The 24974-nt window shown below is 44.5% G+C and overlaps 2 protein-coding genes across 3 annotated transcripts; both read left to right on the top strand.

The window, feature by feature from the left end:
- The first annotated feature begins 7540 nt into the window (after nucleotides 1-7540).
- Nucleotides 7541-16815, top strand: gja5a (gap junction protein, alpha 5a). 2 transcript variants are annotated; one of them, XM_067252825.1, is made up of 2 exons: nucleotides 7541-7674; nucleotides 15660-16815. In XM_067252825.1, the coding sequence occupies exon 2, from the start codon at nucleotides 15670-15672 to the stop codon at nucleotides 16813-16815; it is 1146 nt and encodes a 381-aa protein (XP_067108926.1). In that variant the 5' UTR covers nucleotides 7541-7674; nucleotides 15660-15669. The 2 variants fall into 2 exon arrangements, with proteins under 2 accessions (XP_067108926.1, XP_067108917.1); XM_067252816.1 differs by lacking the exon at nucleotides 7541-7674 and adding an exon at nucleotides 14337-14471.
- Nucleotides 16816-18924: 2109 nt separating this feature from the next.
- On the top strand, nucleotides 18925-24941 carry acp6 (acid phosphatase 6, lysophosphatidic). Its single transcript, XM_067229126.1, has 11 exons — nucleotides 18925-18970; nucleotides 19191-19420; nucleotides 19647-19775; nucleotides 20175-20305; nucleotides 20589-20668; nucleotides 20757-20844; nucleotides 21082-21214; nucleotides 21604-21704; nucleotides 21866-21958; nucleotides 22155-22320; nucleotides 22428-24941. The coding sequence occupies exons 2-11, from the start codon at nucleotides 19193-19195 to the stop codon at nucleotides 22560-22562; spliced, it is 1284 nt and encodes a 427-aa protein (XP_067085227.1). The 5' UTR covers nucleotides 18925-18970; nucleotides 19191-19192; the 3' UTR covers nucleotides 22563-24941.
- Nucleotides 24942-24974: the final 33 nt, after the last annotated feature.

Raw genomic sequence — 24974 nt, 5'->3', positions numbered from 1 at the left:
TGCACCGGATTACCATATGAGTACAGAAAGAACTACAGTAGACAGAGAGCTACGCTACAGAGGGAATTACTGTACTGAGATATAACTACAGTATACAGGACAGAGTGTGAAAGTAGTCAGCAAATCACCCTCAGTGCAGTAACTTTTGAACATTCTCTCTCTCTCTCTCTCTCTCTCTCTCTCTCTCTCTCTCTCTCTCAGTCTCAGTCTCAGTCTCAGTCTCAGTCTCAGTCTCAGTCTCTCCCACACGTTTCAGAATCCCATGATCATGCACTATTGCACTGTATCTCACTCTGATAGTGAAGGGGGTCAAGAATAGTTGAGATAGAGAGAGACAGACAGACAGACAGAGATGGCTTCAGAGATAAAGGAAGGCATGGGACCAAACCCATGACAGGGCTATGCCCCATCATCATTCACACTGGGCTTTCTCTCAGAAAGCGTGTGTCAGTCTGTGTATTAGTGTATGCTTGCAGAGAGGGAAAGAGAGAGGTTATGTGCCTGTGGGGTCCTTTGTGGTCTTTTGTTTTGATAAATCTGGAGTGGTGTCCTTACCCTCGGTGGGTTTATTGGCTAAGGCAGCCAGCTGGGTGGAGCTAGAGGTCAAGGCAACACAAGGACCAGGCAACATGCATGGGACATTATAAATTGTTCTCACACTTGCAAGTGTGAACACACCACGTCTCTCAGTCCACTAAACACTTTCACGTTTCCTTTGAGAACTAACTGTTCATTATTTCCAGTGATTGTTTCAGAGATTGAGCTAGACCATACAAAAGCCACTTCATCCTGTTCCTCCGGGCTGTTGGCTAACAAACCAGGCTTCTTGTACACAGGCACAGGACTCAGCCAAATCAAACTGACGATAAGAAGGGTTTTATCTCACTGGTGTTGCTGGTGGTTTCTAATCACCAGGATCTGTGCCATTGAAGCAGCAGGGGTACACACACACGTACACAAACAAACACACACTCGACATCTCCCTCTCTCTTTCAGTCTGACACACACTACTTCTCTTTCTCCCTTTTTTCACACGACAAAGCACATGCTTACCCAAGCCTAAAAAACTGCATAAACACACAGGCATATACACATACGGAAGCACTTTCACACACACCTTGGGCAGTCTTCAGCTTTTCAGCTGGTCTCTGGCCATACCATTGTGTTGAGGTGGGCAGATCCGTTGTGTCGCAGCTTGACTTGGGTTAAACCATTGTATTGGGGAGGTCAGGTTTGTTGGGTTTGGATGTGGAGGCTGACCCTCCCTGAGACCTGGTAGATAACCTCTCCAGACCTGATGCTTACAACCAGACAAGGCCGGGGCTCAGCACCAACCCAAATGCACAGTTAAACATTTTTCTTTTGATTTTTGAACCTATTCAAGTAAGCAAAACAAGTGTGTAAGGCTGACTAACATCCAAAGTTTACCATGCTATAAATATTTGCACCGTCCATTGTGAGACAGCTTGTATAGTTAAATGGGATTTTATAGATTGCCAGTTAGATTGTTAGATACCGTTATATGTAAAATTCTGAGCGGGGGTCTGCGTGTTTGGGCTCACTGTTTACGTTTGTGTCTCAGACTTCCCCTCTCCGTGTCCTGCCACAATGCTCACACACATTTGCACACGTCCACAAACGTCCACATAGTCCTGTAGAGTCTCTTTTGTCTTAGGTGTGTGTGTTTTTTGACAATTATGTGTGTGTGTTTAAAGTTCAATAGTCCAACCCCACCTTTTGTAGGTTGGTGGTTGTGCTTCAGAATTCCAGCTGAGATGATGGGGCCACTGGGACTAAAGATATCCTCTTGTCCTGCCACCTAAACAAAGACCTGGATGCACAAGCACACACTCACACACACACACGCATGCGTACAGACACAGAATTCCTAGGCTACCAGATCCTGTCACATACCAGTAGTTAGTAGTAGGCTGATAAGCCTACTAACTACTAGTGAGCAGGAAAGGGAAACCGGCAGGACTAGGGAAGAGAGCAGGGAGACAAGCAGGAAAGACAAATCACCAATGTAGAGAGAAGGACAGGAAGACGCTCTTCTCTGGTCACCAGAGAAGATCGTAGAGCGTGCCTGATCAGAACATACATTTTCCTCTCAGTCTAGGTTTCCTGGAGCCAGGCGGGGTGACTGAGTAACAGTCGGCCTGGAAGCCGTAGAGAGTCTGGTTGTCTGGGTGTTTGTGTGTGTATGTGTGTGTGTGTGTGTGTGTGTGTGTGTGTGTGTGTGTGTGTGTGTGTGTGTGTGTGTGTGTGTGTGTGAGAGAGAGAGAGAGAGAGAGAGAGAGAGAGAGAGAGAGAGAGAGAGAGAGAGAGAGAGAGAGAGAGAGAGAAAGACCAAGGAAGTGGAGATGGAGATGGAGATGAAAACTGACTCAGAGTTGGAGGAGGTGGAGGATAAAAAGAGACGGGATGAGGAGTTGGTAAATAGGAGCTTAGGAAGCCTGGGTATTCATAGGCGAGGGGAGGAAGTCGAGAGACAGAAGGAGGCTGAGAGGGTCAAAGGAGAAAAAGAATGGGGGACAGAGAAAGGGAGGAGGGGACAGGGAAAGTGAGAAATCGTAGATTTATAGTGATTGTTGTCAAGATTGAACCAGACCAGACAAAAGAGAAAGAAAAGAGAGGAGGGTGGAGGATATATCACCAGCTCCCAACAGTACGACGTGTATGGGCAGTTTCCTCCCTGTGTGTTGCCAGGTATCATGGGAGAGAGGAGAGAATACAGGAGAGGAAGAGAGAGCAGGTACACTGGAGAGAGAGAGAAAGGAAGTGGGGCAGTGGGGTCTGAATGGTCAGACAGAAAATGACCAAGGATGTGGACAAAAGCACCCTCTCCCTTCACCTTTACTAGCCCCCCCCCCCCCCCTCTCTTCACCCATGGTCCCTTGTCATACCAGAGGAACACGTTGCCTCCGGTATGTGAGCCAGTCAACCAGCAACCTAATACAATGTTATCAGCGGAAACTGGACTGGACACACAGCCCACCCCCCACACACCACCACTTTGTTCCTCACACCTACACCCAAACCTAGCTTGTGTTCATTTTTCTCGGAAAAGAAAGCACGGTGTACATACACTGATGTGCAATATTGCCTGTGATTTATTGGTGTATTCATAAATTCTCAGATTTAGTAAACACATTTTGACAACGGTCAGGATAACCAGGAAGCAGTTTGTCAGTTATAAAGACACAAAACACACACCAAATACTATACTATTCACACTAAACCCCTATACCAAAACATTCTAAACCCCCACGCATCACAACACACTAAACTTCCCCACCACAACACACTAAACCTCCACACCACAACACACTAAACTTCCCCACCACAACACACTAAACTTCCCCACCACAACACACTAAACCTCCACACCACAACACACTAAACCTCCACACCACAACACACTAAACCTCCACACCACAACACACTAAACCTCCACACCACAACACAATAAACCTCCACACCACAACAGCAGGTCTAGCTGTCTATCCCCTGCCGATGCTACACCATGCTTGAGTGAGGCAGTCCAGATCGGCGGTTAGATGCTACACCATGCTTGAGTGAGGCAGTCCAGATCGGCGGTTAGATGCTACACCATGCTTGAGTGAGGCAGTCCAGATCGGCGGTTAGATGCTACACCATGCTTGAGTGAGGCAGTCCAGATCGGCGGTTAGTTCGAGCTGAAGGTTTTTACAGACCTCAGGGCCATCAGTTGACCTCTGTGGCTGCTGATTAATATGGAACTTATAAGGGATTGGTGTGTAGCATGTTCACTCAAGGTGATGAATGATACCCTCCTTGCATTCATGAAGCTTGTTTTCATAAATGTTTAGTAAGTGAATAAGCACTCCATATCTGTCCTAAATCACTACACACACATGGAAAAAACTAATATACGGCACACTTTAGCAAATGTTTTTACAAAGAAACAGGCTACATTTTAGAAACCTTGAACTCCCCCTACACACACACACAAACACACAGATCTGTCCTCGTGTCTGAAGTAGTTGTCCTGGGCGAGGGAGGGAGTCCTGTAGATACACCTTTTCCTGCGTTTGTTAGCTCCTGTACTACTCTGCATCACTGCTGAGGCTCAAGCTTCGGGCTAGGCTGGAGATAAATACAGCTTTACAGCCCAAATTTCCTCCTGCTCTGCCCTTTATCTTGATTGCCTTGTTCTGCTGGGGTGGGGAGGAACACACCAGGGTAAATGTAAGGCTCTGTTTGTTTGGTCTTGACTGCACCAACCACTACACCAGGTGAGGAAAAAAATCAATCTTATACACTTATTTTGAATTTAAATGCTGATGGGATCTTAATTCTGCCCCTCTATATGATGTCATAAGATAAAACTAAACTTTAAAAATATATGTTTTATAGAGTATTTCTGCTTTATATGGGACAGATACAGTGAAGAGACACGGGAAATGTCAGGGACAAGGACATGCAGGAAACCGAGCTGACTTCACACCCAGGCCCCTGAGGTAAGGCCTGAACCCATGACATGCACACTTGACCAATGAGCCACCAGGCTGCCCCCAGAGCATGACATATTTTGTATGATAACTGATAATATTCATAACAAGGGATGTGTCTATCAACATGGATATATCACAAACAGTACCATACTTTGACATATCAGACTTATTTAGGCCAGTACATGGCCTATATTTGCACCCTCCTCCAGTGTGTGAGGACATCACTGTTCTGGGTGAGAGGCCACACTGTAATAATAGCACTGCTGTAAATATGACTGGGGCAACAGTGGTGAGGTAAACAGAGTCTGGCTTCTACAGCCGTGGGGTGGCAGACTGACAGGGAGACAGGCTGGATGTCGTGAGGTTGGGCAAGGGTGATCCTGACATGACCACTAATGACCCCCACCTGTTTGTGCAAAGCCACGGCCAACCATGGTGATATAGGCAAATCATTTGTTTGGGTTAGGATTAGGGTTCTGAAGCACACTCTCTCTGTTTGTGTGTATTTCACTGTGTGAATGATGTGATTTTGCACTTAAGTAGAAGTGAATCAGCTACCACAGAGTGGGGGTCATTTAAATAATGAACAGGATCATGTGTGTGGGACCTGCTGCGTGTGAGATCGTGGGAGAGGATGATGTGAGTGAAGCCAGGGTAGGTGAGGCTGAGAGGGTGCCCACTAAGCCTAGCTTCCCTCATACATGCATGTGGAAAGAGTGTGCTGGGTTAGGAGTGATGAGGAGAGGGCGGGGGGGGGGGGGGGAGTAACACTGATGCATTCTGGCAGAGTGGACCTTTTCCATTGGCATACATACACGCACAGCACATACACACACGCACGCAGGGGTAAATGGACAGATTAGGAGAACTTCTTCATTCTGGATCACTTTCTGCAGTTCCAGAAAGTGAACAACTGTATCCTGCAGCTATGGTCCCTCCAGAAACAAGGGAACATGCTACCCCTCCATACTGCAGAGACATCCTAATCTGGGATTGGGAACACACATCCATCCTTGCAGACTGTTAGACTATTATGGATAGACTGCTAAGTCAAATAAGTCACTTTAGGTTGGAGCTTGGAGCTATTCGCTTTGCATTGCCTCTGGGATTGTGTACTGTGGGAAGGAAGAAAACTGTGGAGCTTTGGGGACCAGAGAGTGGAGAGGGTGACAGAACAGAAGATACCAAGAGAAACAAAAACATAGAGGGGGGGTCATGATTTCATAAGGTCATATGCAGCTTAATGCGACAAATGAGTGTGTTGGGGGGAGGGGGTGTTTGTGGAGGAAGGCAATCCATATCACTGTAAACTTTCCCAGCTATTTATACACCTGTATAAGTACATTTTCCACATGTTGATGAGGTAGCCCATACAGGCTTGGCTCAACATATCTACCCTACAGGAGACTGTAGACCCACAGGTCAACACATCCATGTTAAGCCGATACACGTACTCATCCATTATACACGCTGTAGTGTCGCTTGCCTTGTAACTATGTCAATGGAGCTCTGTATGGCGTTAGACAGAATGGTTGATTTGACTTGGACCGAGGCTAGTCAAAGACAGTTTTGTACTGTGTACCTCAGATCAGGGCCAGGTATGAGTACTGGAGAAGTCCATGGAGAGAGTGAGTGTCGGAAACTCCAGGCAGCAGTCACCTTTCATCTGATTGGGGGAAGTATAAGAGATGATAACTGGGAGATCAGTGTCCGATCTTTTCCCTGGGGTGTTTCTGTGATGTGTGTATTGTGCATGTGTGTGTTTTATTGTGTGTGTGTGTGTGTGTATGTGTGCTTTCTATTATCTGAATGTAATGAGACAGTACATGTGCGCATGCTAGTGTTTTCCAACATGAAAAGCATTTTCACAATGTAAAGACTGTCCAATGTCACATTTTACAGATGTACCCCTGCTACTTATTCAGCCTGACTTTGTGTGTGTGTGTGCCCTGGATGCGTAATTACAGTCGTTTGAATGGCTGCCTTTGTTCAAATGCAGGCCTGCAGCAAGGAGGAATGAAACGTAAAAGATGACCATTATATAATGACATCATAGGTCTGCAGGCTGAAAACCAGCCTTGCCAGGCACCGATGCTGGCTACAGGAGATGAGGAAGGAGAGGGAGGGAGGAATCAAGGGATTGGAGGAAGGAGAGAGAGAAGGTGAATGAATTGGGGAGAAGGAGGAAACGGAGAAGACTCCTAGGATCTAGCTCAAGAAAAAAAAGGAGGAGAGGAAAGCAGAGAAGAGGTTTTGACCAAAAGAGGTATTGTCACCATAGAGAGTCTGGAGGAGTGTTCCTGGTCACACTGGCATCTGTACCTTGGCAGTGTCATACAGTAGACACCAGATACCTTTTTCCAGTTACCTTCATCTCGTGGGATTCTGACTGACTAGGGTTTACTTAAAAGGCACTATGGGGAGCCTGATCATCATACTTTAAGATCACAGCTGGACTTGCCCTACAACCCAGTGTGAGTCAATGACAACATGAAACAAAGAGTTTACAAAAGCCCTGTAAGTTCACCCAGAGCGGAATTCCCATTGATCCTGAAAACAATTCCACTTCCTCTTCCAATGCAGAGGAATGCTTCCCACCGAAAAAGTGTGGCGGGGGGGGGGGAGTGGAGGTGGGGAAGGGGGAGGGGGGGGGAAGAAGAGAGAGACAGAGTAAGAGAAAAAGAGAGACAAAGAGAGAGAGGGAGAGAGGGAATGGAAGGAGGAAGGCAAGGGGATGGAGGACGAGGAAGGGATGGATGGAGGGAAGGGCGAGGGGGAGGGCAGAGGAGAAATGCTCTCATGTGATGCAGCTGCTTTTCTTTCCATACACCCTGTGTCTGCGAGCATTCAGGTCCCAGGACGACTCACTACAACAAACTCTTCACTGCTGCAGAACTCTACTTTCTAGCTTGTTTGAAACTTCTCTTCCCATCACCGGTCAGCATCAGTCTGCTGGTGGGTGTCCTGGAGAAACTGCAACACCATATCTGACCACCAATTTTCTCCATCCACCCTGCCGACCTCAAGTCCTCCCTGCGGCCCTCTGGAATCTCCAGTCCAGATCCTGACCTGACATACTGAGCTTGGAGGAAGAAGAGAAGTTCTCTGAAACAGAGGACAACAGGAGGAGACTGACCACAGTGAGAGAGATCCGGATCATCTGTCAACAGACAGACAGGTAAGCTGTCATTTACATTTACATTTAGTCATTTAGCAGACGCTCTTATCCAGAGCGACTTACAGTAGGTACAGGGACATTCCCCCAAGGCAAGTAGGGTGAAGTGCCTTGCCCAAGGACACAACGTCAGTTGGCATGACCGGGAATCGAACTGGCAACCTTCGGATTACTAGCCCGATTTCCTAACCGCTCAGCCACCTGACTGTCACCCCCTCTCCGTACAGCGACAACATCTCAACCCTCTCAACCTTCTCAATTTCAACTTCAAACACAGTTAACAGTGGTGATTGCTGTCTGTGTGTGTGCTAAGCCTTGTTTGTGTAAGAGATGCATGTTGACGGTTCCAAGGGATGGAGAAATTATTGGGGGACCTGGTGGGTGTTTACTGGCACAATCTGCTCTGCTGCTGACCTGCCCACCGTGCCAGTCTCACTCTCTCTCCCTCTGGATCGCCTTCCTATTATCTCCTTCTTTGTCCCTGCCTTCTCCATATACTTTGTCATATTTATTTTGTACTCGAACTCATCCGGCCGCTGAAAGAACAAATGCACTCTGACAACCTCTGAAATTCTCACTTCTGCTCTGGGCTCTCTATTTATCTATTTATCTCATTTAAGACTGAAGATCTGTCTTATATAAAGGATTATTAAGCAGACAGTGATGTCAGATGAGACCATTTTAAATTGAATTGCATGCATGAGGTACATTAAAAAGATGACTTTGCACAAAAAGTTGCTGAGTTGAGTTTCTGGACAACAACACAACCTTAGATGTTAAAAGATAATTCAAAACAAAAAATGAAATTAGTTAGTTTTTCTTCGAGCAGAAAAGTGATCTTATACCAAGACGGAACTAGACAGTACTTAAAACAAGCAATAATATAATCTTGTAGTCTTCCAACAACTTCCAACATTTAATTTAGCCACAGTATATTTTCCACTGTACTTGATAAACCAAGCAGCCACCTGTCAGGATTGAGGAAGCCTATGTAATACCACTGTAAAACAAAAGCCCACCCCAACGCTTTGTGTGTATGTGTGTGTGGAGGTGGAGAGATGGGGTGCCAAACCTCCATGTAAGGTAGCAGAAGACTTGCTCATGGTGTGACTGATACGTGACTGCACAACCTGTTGAGATATTACTGTCCATCAGTGGCAGATGATCTACTTTGGGGTTTTTGGGAAGTACCACCACACACTCACCCACACACACACCCACACACAAACTTCAGTCCTTCCCTATGCTGGGGGTATTTATCCAGGTCACCTCTAACTCCCCGAAGGATCAACTAGACCACTGAACTAGGTTACAGCTGTCAATCTCAAGTCTTAATATATGCATGTCTAAACGGATGCGTGTTTCTGACCGTGTTCATGTGCAAGTTCAAGTTCAAAAGGAAAGGTCAGCCTTGTGTTATTCTAAATAGTTATTTTAGGGACTAGACCACCAGACTATATCTTTGCTCAGCCTCCTCTCATCTCTTTCTATACTTCATTTTTGGTTTATGTATAGGATGGATGTCTGATTTAGGACCCCACAGCCTTAACCCTAAACTGTTCCTGTATGATTGCAGTTGTATACAAAATTCCTTTAGATATTTCCAAATGGCTCACTATTAGAGATTGTATTTGTGTAGAAGTATGTGATGTAAGTGTCATGGTTCTTCAGGTGGTTGTAATGGAGTATGGTAGACTAACCCTAATCCTGAGTGTGTGTTTGTGTGTGTGTGTCTATGGCACAAATATCTCAACAACCTGTATGAAGTTGCAAATCTGCCAGTGTATTATTCTGGGCACCGGGTTAAAGTCGCTCCCTATGACATGGTGCCATTTGTTCTTGACAGATCACACCCAGGAAGCTCATGGCTAATGTCTGGATAGCCTACATAAAGAATAGAAGACTCAATGGACAGCTTTGTCGAGTTCCCAGATCAAGATTTGGATGACAGAATAATTTTAAGTATTGAATATTTGTGAGGATAGTGAGGGCAAGGCGTAAAGTATAATAATTTTACCATGGAAAGTTGGTGCAAATCCAAATGTATCTAATTGTGAATATAAGTAATTCCATTCAAATCTGTCGAAAGCTTTTGTAGCATCCATTCTGGAATTGCCTCAGCAGGAGAATTAAAGTATGTTGCAGAAGCGACAAATGTAAAAAAAAAAAACTTGGCCAGTACCGGTTGGCCAGTACCTTAGCAAATATTTTGATATTGTTCAGTAATGAGCTAATAGGAGTCAAAATCTGAAGGATATTTTCATTTTTTAATCAACTAAGAGATGTAATCTTGATTTAGCGTAGGGGGCAGAGTTCCTGTTAAAGAGACCAAGAAAACTGAAACTAAGTGAGGGGAAAGGTGTGATGGAAACTTCTTATAAAACTGAAGGAAACATCTGGACCTGGTGACGTACCTGATTGCATGGAGGTTAACCCTCGTGCTGCCTTCGGGTCACATGACCCAAAGGTTCATAACGAACCATCGTTGTGTTTACCCAATTTTACCCAATACAAAAACAAATAAAAATAATTTTCTTTTAACATTCGCAATGTGGGGGGTCTGAGACAGCCCAACGGTTAAAAGAAAATGCTTAACTTTGTTTTTGTATGCGGTAAAGTTGTCGCAATACGACGGTGGGTCACAATGACTGATGGGTCAGAATGACCCGAAGATAACACAAGGGATATAGCAGTGGTTTTCTCTTCCTGTCTCAGGTTCTTCCAGATTAGTCTTAAGGTCTAGGGACAAGGAGGAAGTCTTCCATAACAGATATAGATAATAGAGTTGGGTACAGGTTCAGATGTGTACAATCTCTTATGGAAATCTCTTAACGTATCAATAATGATTCTCTGGTCAGATGTGTCCCCTCCACATTCAATACATAACCCCTTGTTGAGCTTTTTGGCTCTGATACCTCATAACTGATTGGCTGGTATCTTACCTGCTTTTTCGCCCTTGCTCCTGTTCCTGATCAAAAGCCATTACACCTGATATGTTGAAAGGAGGTCAAACTTCGTTTTAAGTTTTAAAGTATCCATACAGTTCAGAGGTAGGAGAATTGACGTGTTGTTAATCTAGCTCAAGATATTTTTTTTGCAGTTTAAAAGATCATTTGACCTCGTAGTGAGCTTTCAAAATTCCCTTACTGTTGAATTTGAGGCTTTAGGGGAAATGTTGCAATTAAACATTTTTTTATCTGTTCAGAAATAAATTGAACAAAGTCCTCATCTGATAGCAAGGATGAGTTAAGCGCCAATTCCTCTGAGTGACCACAATCAAGAAAAAAATACATTGATTACTATTGGGGCATGATTGAATACAACAATTGCTTTATAAGAGCAGGAGTGGGTCTGTGGGATTCGTATATTGTTAACGGAGCCAAAGTTTAAATCAACCCTGCCCCCTGTTGTCACCACTGAGAGGAAACAGAGAGAAGGGAGAAAGGAGAGTGAAGAGGAAGAGTGGGAGAGAGGAGAGGGAGATAAGAAGAGAGGTAGACATAAAGAATGAAACATGGGTGATGGAGATGAGTTGGGGGTGAACAGGGGAGGGTTGATGGCATGACTGCATTGGGTAATGTTGGGTAATCTGGTTCCTAATCAAATTGACAGCACCTAAACTGAGAGGCGACGGCACGGTCGTTTTGCGTTCTCTCATATATTTTTTGCCTGATGATGTTACCTACAGGACTAGTTCTGTGTGTCAGTGTGTGTGTGTGTGTGTGTGTGTGTGTGGCCAGCAGCGGAGGAACGGGACTGCCCTCTAAGGCAATGCTCTCGCAGTTTAGCTAAGAGGAAAGGGCAAGACAGCTCTCTGGGTGCCTGATTGAATTTATTGTTGTATTGCTACGCAGGGAGAGAGGGCAGGGAACATACTGCAGTCATTCCTGTGGCTTTGTCAGACGGTCACATCCCAACCCAGGCCAGTATAGCTGTAGCTAGGAATCAGCTCTGTCTCTCCACACAGGTACTGAGGGAGTCAGGTGGCTGAGCGGTGAGGGAATCGGGCTAGTAATCCGAAGCCAGTTTGATTCCCGGTCATGCAAACTGACGTTGTGTCCTTGGGCAAGGCACTTCACCCTACTTGCTTCGGGGGGAATGTCCCTGTACTTACTGTAAGACTCTCTGGATAAGAGCGTCTGCTAAATGATTAAATGTAAATGTACTGTAGCACCCAACACGTTCGGCGTTCTCTTGTTCTTACAAGCTGGCTTCTCGCTGGTCTCTATCTGGGTTCTTTCTGATCTCTCTCTCTCTGGTGTCCTTATAATGTACGTATATGCGGACGACTTTATGTTCTGTGTGCTCTCCGTCAACTTCTTTGTCAGTTTCCCCTCTCACTTGTCCCACTGTCGCTGCCTCTGTACCTCTTTCTCACCTGTCCCCTTGTCTCTTTCTATCTCTGCCTATTTCTCTCTCTTTCCCACCCCTTTTCTCTAAAACGTTGTAATACTGTAACTTAAGCTGTGCCTATATTATCTCTTATACCCCTACCTCACACCAAGACTCACCAAGGGGCTGATCTCCTCATTTAAAGTCAGTTAACGAGTCTGGTTTCTGTCAAAGTGAAGAGTTCAGTTGAACTCACTGTCCTCTCATGGCTCTAAACACAGTCTATCTGTCTCTCGCTCCCTCGTCTTTCCCTCTGTCGTCATTAACTGTCTCTCTGTCATCTCCCTATTTCTCTCTCATTTATTTATACACAGCAAGCATATGAGGTAGGCTAGACCCTCAGCTCTCCCAATACCATACACTCCCTCACACACACACAATGCCCAGTACTTTGTCTGACCAACGTCAAGGTGACATATTTCTGTGGTATGCAATACCCAGTGTTCTTAATCTACCATGTTGAATGCCCCATCACCAGGCCAGAGTGTCCATTAGACTGATATTATAAACACATATGATGGCTTTGACAGTGTACAGGCAGACCACAGAGTTTCCCACAGGATGCGCTGCCTTACAGTAAGTCCACTGTTATTATGCAGTTAAAAGCTCCAGAAATCATGGACCATGTTGGGAACTGGATGTTTTGTCATTTATGGTTACCTGGTTACTGGTCATTTCACTGGATGGTCTCTCATCCAGACACAGTCACACACACACCTACATAGCTGCATAATAACACATACTTCCTATACCCACACTGAGTATACCGTTTGTGTAGGCTATTATTTTCTTATTATTTTTCAACATGGCAGACTTCCTCCACACTATTTGAACTGATGCTGTGATGTTTTTTTCCCACAGATAGGGAGAGACAATTGTGAGTGAGCTGTTTTTCTGTGAAACTTCAACTGTGTGAAAATATCTTGAATAAAAAGATTTGAGAAAGTATGTGAGCACATTTCACTGTATAAGGAAGGGATTTCAGTATATAGGGAAGGCTGTTCAATTCAAATTCGGATCACCACAACATCCATAAACACAGAGGTAAAGATAGTTTCTCTCTATTGAAGACATTCCATTGCTATCTCCGCTACCTTCCAAAAAACTGTACCTCGATCAGTTACCTCAGTCCTTTACTTATAAAACACACTGATGTTGCTCATCCACTAATGCCCTCGTAAACAGAACTGGAACTGGTAATATGTTGTTATGATCATACAAATGGAACAATATTTGTCGCTCCATGACACAGTGGCGAATTTCACGTGCAATTGGCATAGAATAGGCTCCTCTTGCTAGGTGCCTAGCCTCTGGCCTTCTAACCCTCCGCCCCCCTACGTAGGGACAGAGGGAAGCAACTACAGGTGGAAGCTGCCTGCCTCGCCCCCAACCTTGGAAGGAAGTGCCACTGCCTGTGCTTTAAACCTCCTCTCCTGTGACAAGTCTATGCCCTTACCATGACCCTGTCCCTACTCTATCCCTGAGGCCTGTTCTCTTACTGCCTCTGCTAGGCCCCCTGCCAGTGCTCTTACCCTGGGCCCTCTCCTTATAATTGTCCCTGCTAATAAACCCCACTGCTCTCCCACATGCCCCTGTCCACCCTCATACCCCTGCCAGACACTGTTATTTCTCAGTGTGCCAACTCTGTCTGGGAACAGAGACCAGTTTAGTTTTTGAGATGTTTATCAAATAACGAAACACCGGGATTGACAATTCAAGTAAACAAATGGAAAATTAATTAAAAGCAACTCAAGTTTCATTGGGGATATGGGAATGTAAGAGGCACAAAATAAAGAGCTATGACAAAATCATGGATTACCTTTGTTTTTTGCTGTTTGCAAAAGCTCATCTCAAGCAATCCTTGTCTGAGAGCCTACATACAGTAATTTAAAGCACAGGGATTCCTCGACTAACTACTGACATCGCTGTAAAAAGGTGGTGTGTGTGGTAATGTGGACCTCTTACCATTGTGATGGCCCTGCCTCTGATTCCCTTGCTCCACTCCACATCCCCAACCTTACATGGGTCCCTGCCAGTTAAATCAGAAAAGCTAGGTCCATGTAAGTCAATGAGTCTGGCCTACAAGTACATACATACACTGACAAATGTACCCCCTCCCATTTCTCCAACCACAAGCTTGCGGTGAGCAAATGAACCTACAGTTTTCAGTTTCCACCCATTCCAAGGACGAGAGACATAGACCGAGAGAGAGAGAGAGTGGTGGTGGTGGTGGGGGGTGCAGCCAGTCCTCTCATGGTCATGGACGTTTCACAGCGAGGGTGACACACAGATCAGATACAGCCAGAGCTGGTGTGTCTTCTTCAGACACTGGCATCGGCTACCCAACTCCCGTTGGTGAGACTTTACAGTGAGACCAACTTTAAGGACCATGAATAGAGGGAGATGAGGTAAGGTAAATAACTTGTATTGGTCCTGCATTTGTGTATATATTATGAGAGCATATACAATACCGTGCAAAGATTTTTGGCACCCAGATTCTTTACATTAATAATCGTCTTAAATGGTATTCTTTTTTGTCTTCGTATTTGTGCGGCAGTATAAGTGCAATGTTGAGAAAACCTTTTTTTATATTCATCTAAAAGCATTTTTGCTTTACTTAAAACACTTGTTTAGTGTTATAAAGACAATGTTGGGACATTTCAAATGTTGGATTTGACACTTTTCGCCTAAATGTGTCTTTCTCACTCAGTGAGAGATGAGTTTAACCCTTCAATGATGGGGGCATTTATGACAGCCGTAAAGCTGTCTGCCCGAATGCCTTATAGGGGCATCTCCTACAGACACTAAGCCTGTCAGCGGCAGGTTTGGGTCACACACACAGACATGTATGGATGGGTGCAAGATACCAATCACACTGACACAAGGCAGCTTGTCACTGCCATGTTTGGGTCTCAAGTAAGCACTCACTCAGATGGGGTCAAGAGGCAACACACCACAGGTTTGAGGGAAGGACAAGAGTGGTGGAATGTGTATGGAGAGCACATTTTCAAGCATGATATGGCGAGTGAAGGCAGTTGCTCAGTCGCTGCTGTGAATGCACACACGCATGCAAACATACAGTGCTATGGGCTAGTGGTAGAATGTCCCATTCAGGTCAGAGCGCGCCATTAGATTAGCTGGAGCTTCTGACTCTCTTCGGCCACATGTCCCCATGTCTTTTGCAGCTGGACAGGGAGGGAGGGGCTAGATGTAAAAACAAAAACATTGAAACATATCGCTGTACTAAAACGACCTTGCTATTTAAACATAACAGTCCCAAAGAATTGTGCGCATGCTTTTGTGTGTCATGGGAAAAGGCTGGTTCTCAGGCTGTGGTGACTCGTCCCTAGGCATCTGACAAGCTGCTATTTATACATGTCCCCAACCACATACACATTCACACAGACGCACATGCGGCTCTTATTTTTTGTCATCATCGATCATGGGGTGATATAGTTCATCATGGATCTGCATAACTTTGCTTGTTTTCCGTTGGTCTCAACTTTCTTTCCCTTCTTTCTTCCTCTTCTGCTCTGCCTCGCTTTTCTCCACTCTACCACCTTTTCTTCTTATCCTTTTCTCTACATGCCACCCAGGTGAGCAGTGATGGGGGACTGGAGCCTCCTGGGGAACATTCTGGAGGAAGTCCAGGAACACTCCACCTCAGTGGGGAAAGTGTGGCTGACTGTCCTCTTCATCTTCAGGATCCTGGTCCTTGGCACGGCCGCAGAGTCCTCCTGGGGCGACGAGCAATCCGACTTCCTGTGTGACACCCAGCAGCCTGGCTGCACCAACGTGTGCTACGACCGGGCCTTCCCCATCGCTCACATCCGCTACTGGGTGCTGCAGATTGTGTTTGTGTCCACGCCCTCGTTGATATACATGGGCCATGCCATGCACACGGTCAGGAGAGAAGAGAAGCGGCGACGCAAGGAGCAGGAGGAGAGGAGAGAAGATGGGGAGGACACTGAGGGGGAGAAGGAGTACCTCCAGCAGAAGGAGCAGTCTTTGGAGGTGCCAGGGCGCATCCGCCTACGTGGGGCACTGTTACAGACCTACATCCTCAGCATCCTCATTAGGACGGTGATGGAGGTGACCTTCATTGTGATTCAGTACATGATCTATGGAGTGTTCCTCAGGGCACTGTATCACTGCAAGGCCTGGCCCTGTCCCAACCCAGTCAACTGCTACATGTCCAGACCCACAGAAAAGAACGTCTTCATTGTCTTCATGCTGGTGGTGGCAGGCGTGTCCCTGCTCCTCTCTGTGATTGAGCTCTATCACCTGGGCTGGAGGCGAGCCAGGAAGTGTCTGAGAAATCGAGCCCTTCAGAAGTCCGCCATCAACAATGCTGTAGCCGTACCTGATGCCATGGAACGAACCTCTGTGCCCTGCGCCTCCCCCCTGTCCTGCACGCCTCCCCCTGATTTCAGCGAGTGCCTGACATCGCCACAGGCGATGAGTCCAATGACCTCCTCGATGACCTCTCACCCCTTCAACCAGCGCATGGCGCAGCAGCAGAACTCTGCCAACATGGCAACTGAGCGCCATCACAGCCTCGACCACCTGGAGCATCACCACGACAACGTGGAGGTGGAAGGGAGATTCCTGAGGATGAGCTATGACCAGGTTCCCACTAGCTGCTCGCCTCCACCTGCTCTATCGCATGCTGGGTACGTAAAGGACAAACGACGTCTCAGCAAGACCAGCGGGACGAGCAGCTGGGTCCGTCCTGACGACTTGGCCATTTAGGAGCACGTGTAGGGGTATAGGTGGGGGAGAATGGGAAGTCTGGGGGAATAAAAAGAATGTCTGCTCTCTCAGAACGACAGAGAGAAAGATGGGAAGTGAGGGGTTAAAGAGTGGTGTAGAGTTTCAGATACAACATTGCTGGACCTAGTCTCAAAAGTAGGGGGAACCAGAAATATATAAGGAGATTTGTTTTAACCATGGACACTAGTGAGGACCAGAAAAGCAACAGCGGCCCCAGAAAGGTGGGACCTGCAGCAAACTCTGGAGAACAATGAAGAGAATGTGTGGGTCAAAGACTACCAAGAGAGAGAGTTAAATCTGTGTCTGTGTCCTCAAAAAGAAGGTTGGATACGGAGAACAGCAGCATACAAAACAAAAGCAATGTGAAACTTGCTGACCTTGGTGGAAAGACAAGAACATGTTTGATATTTTTTACGTTGACTTATAATGCAGTAAAAATTATGTTGAAATTAGGAAAAAACTTGAAGCCATTTCACAATTAATTTCTCGATATTTCTGAGTATTTCAGTAGTTCTACGGTCAACTCGCCATTCATCTGCACACACACACAGTCAGGTAGAGGAACATCCATAATCCTATGAGTTATGACCATGGACCTTGCAATGACGCAGGTTATCCTCAGTTGTCATGCGGCTGTCAGCTTTAAACTTGAAAGTGAAATAGTGACACACGTCACTATTTATTAATTGTGTCTGCTTCAAATAGCCACAGCTATCTATGTGTTTGAATCCTGACTTTTTGGGGAACCTGGAACAGGAAGTACTTATCTCTCGGAACGGAGAATAACAGGTGCAATGTGGAAAGCAAATGCTGAATGCCATAAAAGTTTAAACGCTGAATGAAGCTGAATTATGCAATAAACTATGCAGTAAAATCGTTTTTGAGAATGTGGGTGTACTCTGAGAAAGTGTCTAAAGGCACACTGAATAGAAGACAGGGTTTATATCCTCCAGAGTATCATCTTAGATCGGAAAACACTTTTTAAAATACATTATTAGTATTAGACTATTAGTAAAAACTAATAGTCATTGCACAGAAAATGCATTTGAAATTTCATTTCAGTCAAGCCAAAGCCAAACAGAAGGATATCTGTCAAATCCTGGCGTTTGCTGGTGGTTTATGTTTTGACCACTAGATGGAGACATTTCTTTTGCGCTTATCTTTTTCGTCAGTATTAAGACTGTGGTTGAGACCTACTTTAATAGTGGTAAAGCCATATTGTATCAATTCATGAACTATTATATCAATTGTTTTGTTGAAGTACTCTTCATATTGAATAATTGTGTGTCAACAGTAAAGTAGAAGTATGGCAAGTCTATGATACCCTATAGCCAACGGCTTTTGCACTGAGGTTTATGAGACTCGGGAAATGGGATACATCATACAGTTCCTTCTACTTGGGACAAGAATCAATCCAACTCGACCTAAGCTTATAATAACTACTTTAATTATAATAACTACTTTTTTGGATTCACAGATTACTGTACCATATAAACTGTCTATCAATACTTTTTTCAATTAAATCTGCAATAAAATAAAATACCTCCCCGCATCCTCACTGTGTGATTTGTTAAAACGTTTAATAAATCTAAATGTGTGGCTTGTTTGTTTCTTAAAATTATTAAATTGTTTGTTCATGACTTGTTCTAGGGAGATAGTTGCAACCCACAAAAATGATAGAAAATAGTAGAACCAGCATAATTTTTCCTGTAGTCCTCAGGCAAGACTGGTTGCAAATGAAAAAAACGTACATATAGTGCACATATGTTATAGTAAAGGATACGTTTAAATATTAATTATACACTAATAGTAAACTATGAAAATGACTGGCAAGGCATTGTCGTATCATATTTGTAAAGGTGAAGAAAAATAGGTCACATTTTTAGTGTTTGTGTTCTGGAATGGAATCCGTCCAGATAAACGTGGAGCATTTTGGGACGTGTAGTCTTTTCCCTTTAAAATGATAGCGTGAGTTTAAGAGAAAAGACTACATATGTAGAAACGCCATATTACCGTGTCTGCTTTACAATACTGTCTTCAAACTATTCTGGGTTTTACGGTAGGGTAATCAAATGTTTAACACCTAGGAACTTGCCGGCTGGTTGTAGCGGATCCACATCGTACAGCTTAAAAAGTAAGTTACGCCAAGTTACACATTTTAGCTGGCTTTGAAAACCATACTTGATTGCTAAAGTCTATCCAGCGACTGTAGCCACCACTTCTGACATTTGACAATTATACTACTGTACGCTGACCAGCTAGCTAGCCAAGAGTAAGGGGGCTAGCTAGTAGGTGGAATGGATAGAATGCTCACCGGCTTATGTAACCAGTAATTTCTTTTTACTGCTGGGCAGTCATGAGAAACCTCTGGACCAAAGCTCGTGTGGTGGGGTCAGTATCAGTGTCCATGGCCTTTGGGTCGATGCTGTGGTCGCAGAAGAAACCCGAGCCTGTTCATACCGACATTTCTTCGACTCCCGCCGAAGGTACGATTACTGCTTCCGCTTATGAGCTGAAACTAGTGCAAGTTTTGTTCCGCCATGGAGCTCGAACGCCGCTGAAGTCCATTCCAGACGTCATGGAGGTGAGAACACCTGTCACATCAGGATAACAGACCCCAGAGAAAGAGGCCAGGATATAGGCTATGATGACAAGTAATATTATTTACTCACATACATAATTCGTCTCTGTAATTAACAAAAAAGCAAAGTGAGTTAGTACACTACATTTGCATGCATTTCATTATTATTCATTGACATTCCTTTTTTGTTGTATATTAATATATATATATATATATATGGGTGCCTTAGGCTCAGTGGGTGCCCAACCTCCTGGAGCCTCCAGCGCACACTGAGATAAATTACGTGGTGACAGACCTGGACGGTGGTCCGAGGCCACCGGCACCAGTGGAGGACAGTTACCGGACCAACATTTTGACCGTGAGTGTGCCATGCTTCTGTAGTTTTTACTGTGGTATAATGTATAGTAGTTATAAACAGTGGTACTCAAAGACGAAAATGCTTTTAAACGACTATCTAAAGTGGTGCTGTTGTAATAAACATTTTTGTGCTGAACTGAGTTGATTACTCCTACCAGGATCCAATGAGAACTTTCCTAGTCAGACCAGTGATGCTGCTCAAAGCTCAATGTCTATCTAGACAGCAACTCCAATTCCAAAACAAATAGTTCCTCAAACCAACATTAATTCCAGTTGTGTCAGGGAAGATTCATCATTAGAGACTCAATTAGAGTTAATCTCTAACCAGGTTACCAGGTCTTGATGTTTCACTTGTTCGGTCCTGTTAAACACAGAACCCTGACGCTGTTCCTTTCTGCAGGGCGGTACCTTCCCAGGCCAGTTGACAACAGTAGGTATGCAGCAGCTGTATGAGTTGGGTCAGCGACTGAGGAGGAAGTACATCCAGGACACACCCTTTCTCTCTTCATCCTTCAGTCCGTCTGAGGTCTAGTAAGTAACTCATGGATCTCAATCAAATGTCGACACAAGGACAGTTTACCAGACTTAAAATAAATGCTTTCATTCAAACTGAAGGAAAAAGGATGTAATTTATATTATACTGGAAATAATTCTTAACTGTAGACTATGAGAGGCTGGACCACAGTTAGTCCACCCCTCACCTCCCACATCCATGATAAGCCAAATGCATTGGAAAAGCCTAAATCTCGATTTCCCTTGACTGCTCCAGTCTGCTTTATAAAAGAGTCTGTTATCATCTTTTTCTCTTTGCCAGTGTGCGCTCTACTAACATTGTGAGGACTATCGAGTCAGCCAAATGTCTGGTAGCAGGACTGTTTCAGCAGACTCAGAATGGTAAAATGTCTGTGTGGGTGTTTAGATTTCTATCTAACAGTTGCCCCCTCCCCTCACATTATTTCTCTTGCTCTCCTCACATTTTTAGACGCGGTTCCCATCTTAACGACAGAATCAAAGTCAGAGATCCTGTACCCTAACTACCATGGCTGCAAACTGCTCAAACTGCTGGGGGGGTAGGTCACAATAGAACTTCTGGCTCAACTCTTAACACTCCAATTGTTATATTTTATGTGACGTTGGGATGGTAACAAGATAACAAGCTTGCCTCAAGACTGGTTTATGTGTGTGACTGGATGGGGTTGACTAGCATGATTGGCTGAGGATGATCCTAGCTGAAGTTTGATTGGCTCAGATTCGCTCTTGGGGATCTCTGATTGTCCCTGCTACTAAGTGGTTTTGTGTGTGTCCAGCCATCGCTGGGCGGAGTCTTCTACACTGCCAGATATTGCTGCAGACTTGCAGATGCTTCAAAGCGCCCTCGGTGTTGGTCTTCACCAGCGCCTGGACTTCATCCTCATCAGAGATGACATGGTGGCCAGAGAGGTGACGTAACTTACCACACTTGACGCAGCATTGCACCACACAACATTGCGCCATGATACAAAACAACTACATTTTAACACTGCACCGCATGACATATAATACACCACGCAACCCATTATACATTTACATTTAGTCATTTAGCAGACACTCTTATCCAGAGCGACTTACAGTAAGTACAGGGACATTCCCCCCGAGGCAAGTAGGGTGAAGTGCCTTGCCCAAGGACACAACGTCATTTGGCACGGCCGGGAATCAAACTGGCAACCTTCTGATTACTAGCCCGACCCCCTCACCGCTCAGCCACCTGACTCCATTATAACAGAACACAGCACAAGATCAAATCAAAAGGGATTTATATTTCTCTGCTCTTTGTGTGTGTTTGCGAGCAGACCCATGGTCTTCCCTGCCCTCCAGTCCTGCACACCTGGAGGAACACAGTGGAGCAGAGAGCAGTGGATATGATCTGTCATATCTATGAACCCAGCAAGAGGTCAGGAGAGGAGAGTGAGGCCGTAGAGTTATTTAGTCTAGCCTTTGCTTCACCTGTTTCTGGACCCTAACCCCTAAGAGTCGTCATAATGCGAAGTAGCCTGATAGACAAGGACTTACTTCTAGTTTGGTGTGGTTCTTGTTGTTTTTTGTCTGGTCCAGGGAGAACCTGCAGCTGTGTGTGGGTCCCCTCCTCCACACCTTGATGGGCAACATGGAGGACAAGCTCCAGAAGTCACCGACAGAGCCAAGCAGGTCAGCTGCCCGCCTGGGAACACACTTCACACACCACACACATGGCAATCAAATATATGCACGATACCATGTTTGAAAAGTTTCATTTTCATCTATATCGCAGCCATTTCAGACATGATCTGTTTGTTTAAACAACATCAAATGAACCGTAAAATAAAATGTATACAGTAGCATTGTTGTCCCTTCTGGCTCATAGGAAGATGTTCTTGTACTCTGCCCACGACACCACCCTGATGCCCTGTCTCATGGCTCTGGGCATTTTTGACATGCGTTGGCCACCGTACGCTGCTGACATCACTCTGGAGCTGCACCAGCATCAGCAGACAAAAGAGGCCTTTGTCAAAGTTTCCTACATAGGGCAGGTACGCTCTGATGGTGTCCTAAATAAGTATTTCGGGTGTTCCAATTAAAATCTTTTCCTGTACTCAAACAGTGGCCATTATTAATGTCTCTTTCGCCTTCCTTCCAGGACCAGCTGATCCCAGGCTGTAGTGGAGTCTACTGCCCCCTGCAGGAGTTCAGGCAGGCCCTGTCTGCTTATTCCCTGACATCAGAACTCTACCAGTCCCTCTGTAACCGCTCTGAGAGCCTGACTGAGCACTGAGCCCTTACCTCCAACACCCTTTCCTCTGACCACCACTCGCAGCTTAACTCAAACCCCCTCTCTTACACCTAGCCAACTGCCTTGGTTTCAGCCAATCGAGCAAACTATGCTTCAGACAGCCAACCAATCACATACTCATTCAGAAAGCTTTTAAATGACAGTATGGTCTTAATACCAATCTGCCCATGCTTCATTCTGGGACAGTTGCGATTCTTATTTTTTGTCTGAACAAAATGAGCTGCAATGGTGGTCATACATTAGGAAGGTGAAGATTTAAAGTGAAGGCACTTCAAAATCAGCAGATGCAATGTATTGTAAATCACAAGCACATCTGATCTGAAACTGTTGAGGAGAAACATAGCTCAAAGCCAATCTAAATAATGAATTTTCCGCTCCAAACTGAACCACCTTCATATCAAGCTCTTTTGGGGGGGAAACTAGCACTTCATGTACATAGTTTTTATAATGACAGTGTTTAACTTTCCTGTTATGTTTGGAAACTGGCTGCAGCTATGATGTTCGTGAACCAATGTGTCTATTAGCATAAATCAGGTAATTCAGGCATAATACACATATTAATATCCCCAATACTGTGTTTTCTATTATCTTATTTGTAATCTAAAATAGTAAAATTCCCCATTTATCTATTTATTTATTTGATCCCACAATAATTCCATTTGAATTATACCTATTGTTTATATTCCAAAACACAATTGATCTTATTGTAATTTATTATAATACAGGATTATGGCTTCTTGTCCTCAATGTTGTTGACTTCAGCATCCTTGTGATGAGTACTCATCATTACCACATTCTTGTTCTTCATGGGACATTAAGAGACAAGTGTTGTGGTATAAGTGAAGGGACAGCCCTGTGTTTTGCTCAGGTTAATTTTTTTTGCATTGTTCCCACCATGGTAAAAAAAAAAATCTCAGTAAATCCCAGGTTATATTACATGAAGTTGTCACAGCTAATATTGTGCCCCCTGAGACCTTTGTCCATGTCTAAAACCACACGCATTCCTTGGCACTTTTCGGGAACCAGGTTTTCCTGAGTACACCAGCAGGTTCCAAGCATAACTGCTTCTGGCATCACATGCCACCAATATCTTTATGCTGTACTTCCCCTGCTCGCTAAGTATGCATGTTTAAAGGGACAACAACCTCATAAATAAACCAGTCGTTCATCCACTGTGACTTCAGGCCCAGGATTGTAGACAAAGCAAGCTCAACACCCACGTGTCCCACACACACCCCTGATGCCAGCCAGCTTGTATTGCTCACAGCGCGTTGACCTTGTCTCGATTATCAAATTGAATCACTCTGCAGAAAATACAGAATGTTTTTGAGCGGCATGGTTGCTTGAAATAATAGCACAACTTGTTTCTGCATCCCATAAACTCGCTGTAGATTCATTTTTGGACACTCCAGCTAAAATTGCCCCAAGTATGCATGTGTGTCTTATCCAGTTCCTTCCATTTGTCAAGATAGTTTTATGAAATTTACAGTCCAAATGCAAATGTTTTATTTGTGACATTAATTATGGCAAATCAGGTGGGCCCTGGGTTCATTCAATGTTTATTTTTAGTTTTTAGTTTTTTCTAATAGTTTGGACATGTCTATTTATTTTAGGTTGCAAACCATCAGGTGATTCCTCTTTATCAGAGACAAGGTTTCACCATGATCAGGATTGTACTCTTTCTAGTCATCAGTTTCTCACCTCCTTTATTTTAGTCAACATTCTCCTTCTCAGAATCCTGACGCAACAGTGACATGTTCTCACCCTGGAAAGTGTTCAGAAATCCAGATAGACATCGTACCAGTGACACCCAAAAGTGAACCCTCAAAACCCTTAAGACATGGGGTGTGATAGGCAACTCAGAACTATCAGGCATTTTGGAGCACTACTGTGTGTGTGTTTAGGTGTAGTGAAGCACTATTCTCTGAATTTATTTTTTGTTACACTGTGTAACAAAAATGTGTGATTTCATCAAATTGTCCAGATTGATCAATACATATATATATTTCAACTTCTTTATTGACCATTAAGGATATCAAGTTTTTACCTCATTCAAAATTGACCCGAAAAAGGATTAGAAGGTTAGTGTGTATAAGGGAATGTGTGTTTGTAGTGTTTACCCACTCCTTATATTTGAGCCTTTTCAAAGGGCCTTGTTTTTTGAAAGAGGTGTGTGTGTGTGTGTGTGTGTGTGTGTGAGAGCAGGTGCTGCCTTTAAGGAGTTATTGTTATGCATATAAATATATTATTGGTCATTAACAATCATACGCACTGGTTTGTTCTGTCATTTTCCTCATCACCTTGATTTTTGTTTGAGTTTGCTGTGGTTTGGTGCAGACAAATAAAAAGAGTTGGTCAACAGTGCTGTCTCATTTAAACTCAAGATATATCAGT

This window comes from Osmerus mordax, chromosome 2 (genome assembly GCF_038355195.1).
Source record: "Osmerus mordax isolate fOsmMor3 chromosome 2, fOsmMor3.pri, whole genome shotgun sequence".
In the NCBI taxonomy this organism is placed as follows: domain Eukaryota; kingdom Metazoa; phylum Chordata; class Actinopteri; order Osmeriformes; family Osmeridae; genus Osmerus; species Osmerus mordax.
Note: the sequence above shows the minus strand (reverse complement) of the source record. Positions and strands in the feature narration are given on the sequence as shown.

Bases quoted from the DNA above. Each gene is read 5' to 3' on its own strand.
- gja5a (XM_067252825.1), top strand. From the start codon at position 15,670: ATGGGGGACTGGAGCCTCCTGGGGAACATTCTGGAGGAAGTCCAGGAA.
- acp6 (XM_067229126.1), top strand. From the start codon at position 19,193: ATGAGAAACCTCTGGACCAAAGCTCGTGTGGTGGGGTCAGTATCAGTG. The intron at 20,669-20,756 runs GTAAAATGTCTG...TCACATTTTTAG, and splicing joins GTTTCAGCAGACTCAGAATG to ACGCGGTTCCCATCTTAACG. The intron at 21,705-21,865 runs GTCAGGAGAGGA...TGTCTGGTCCAG, and splicing joins ATCTATGAACCCAGCAAGAG to GGAGAACCTGCAGCTGTGTG.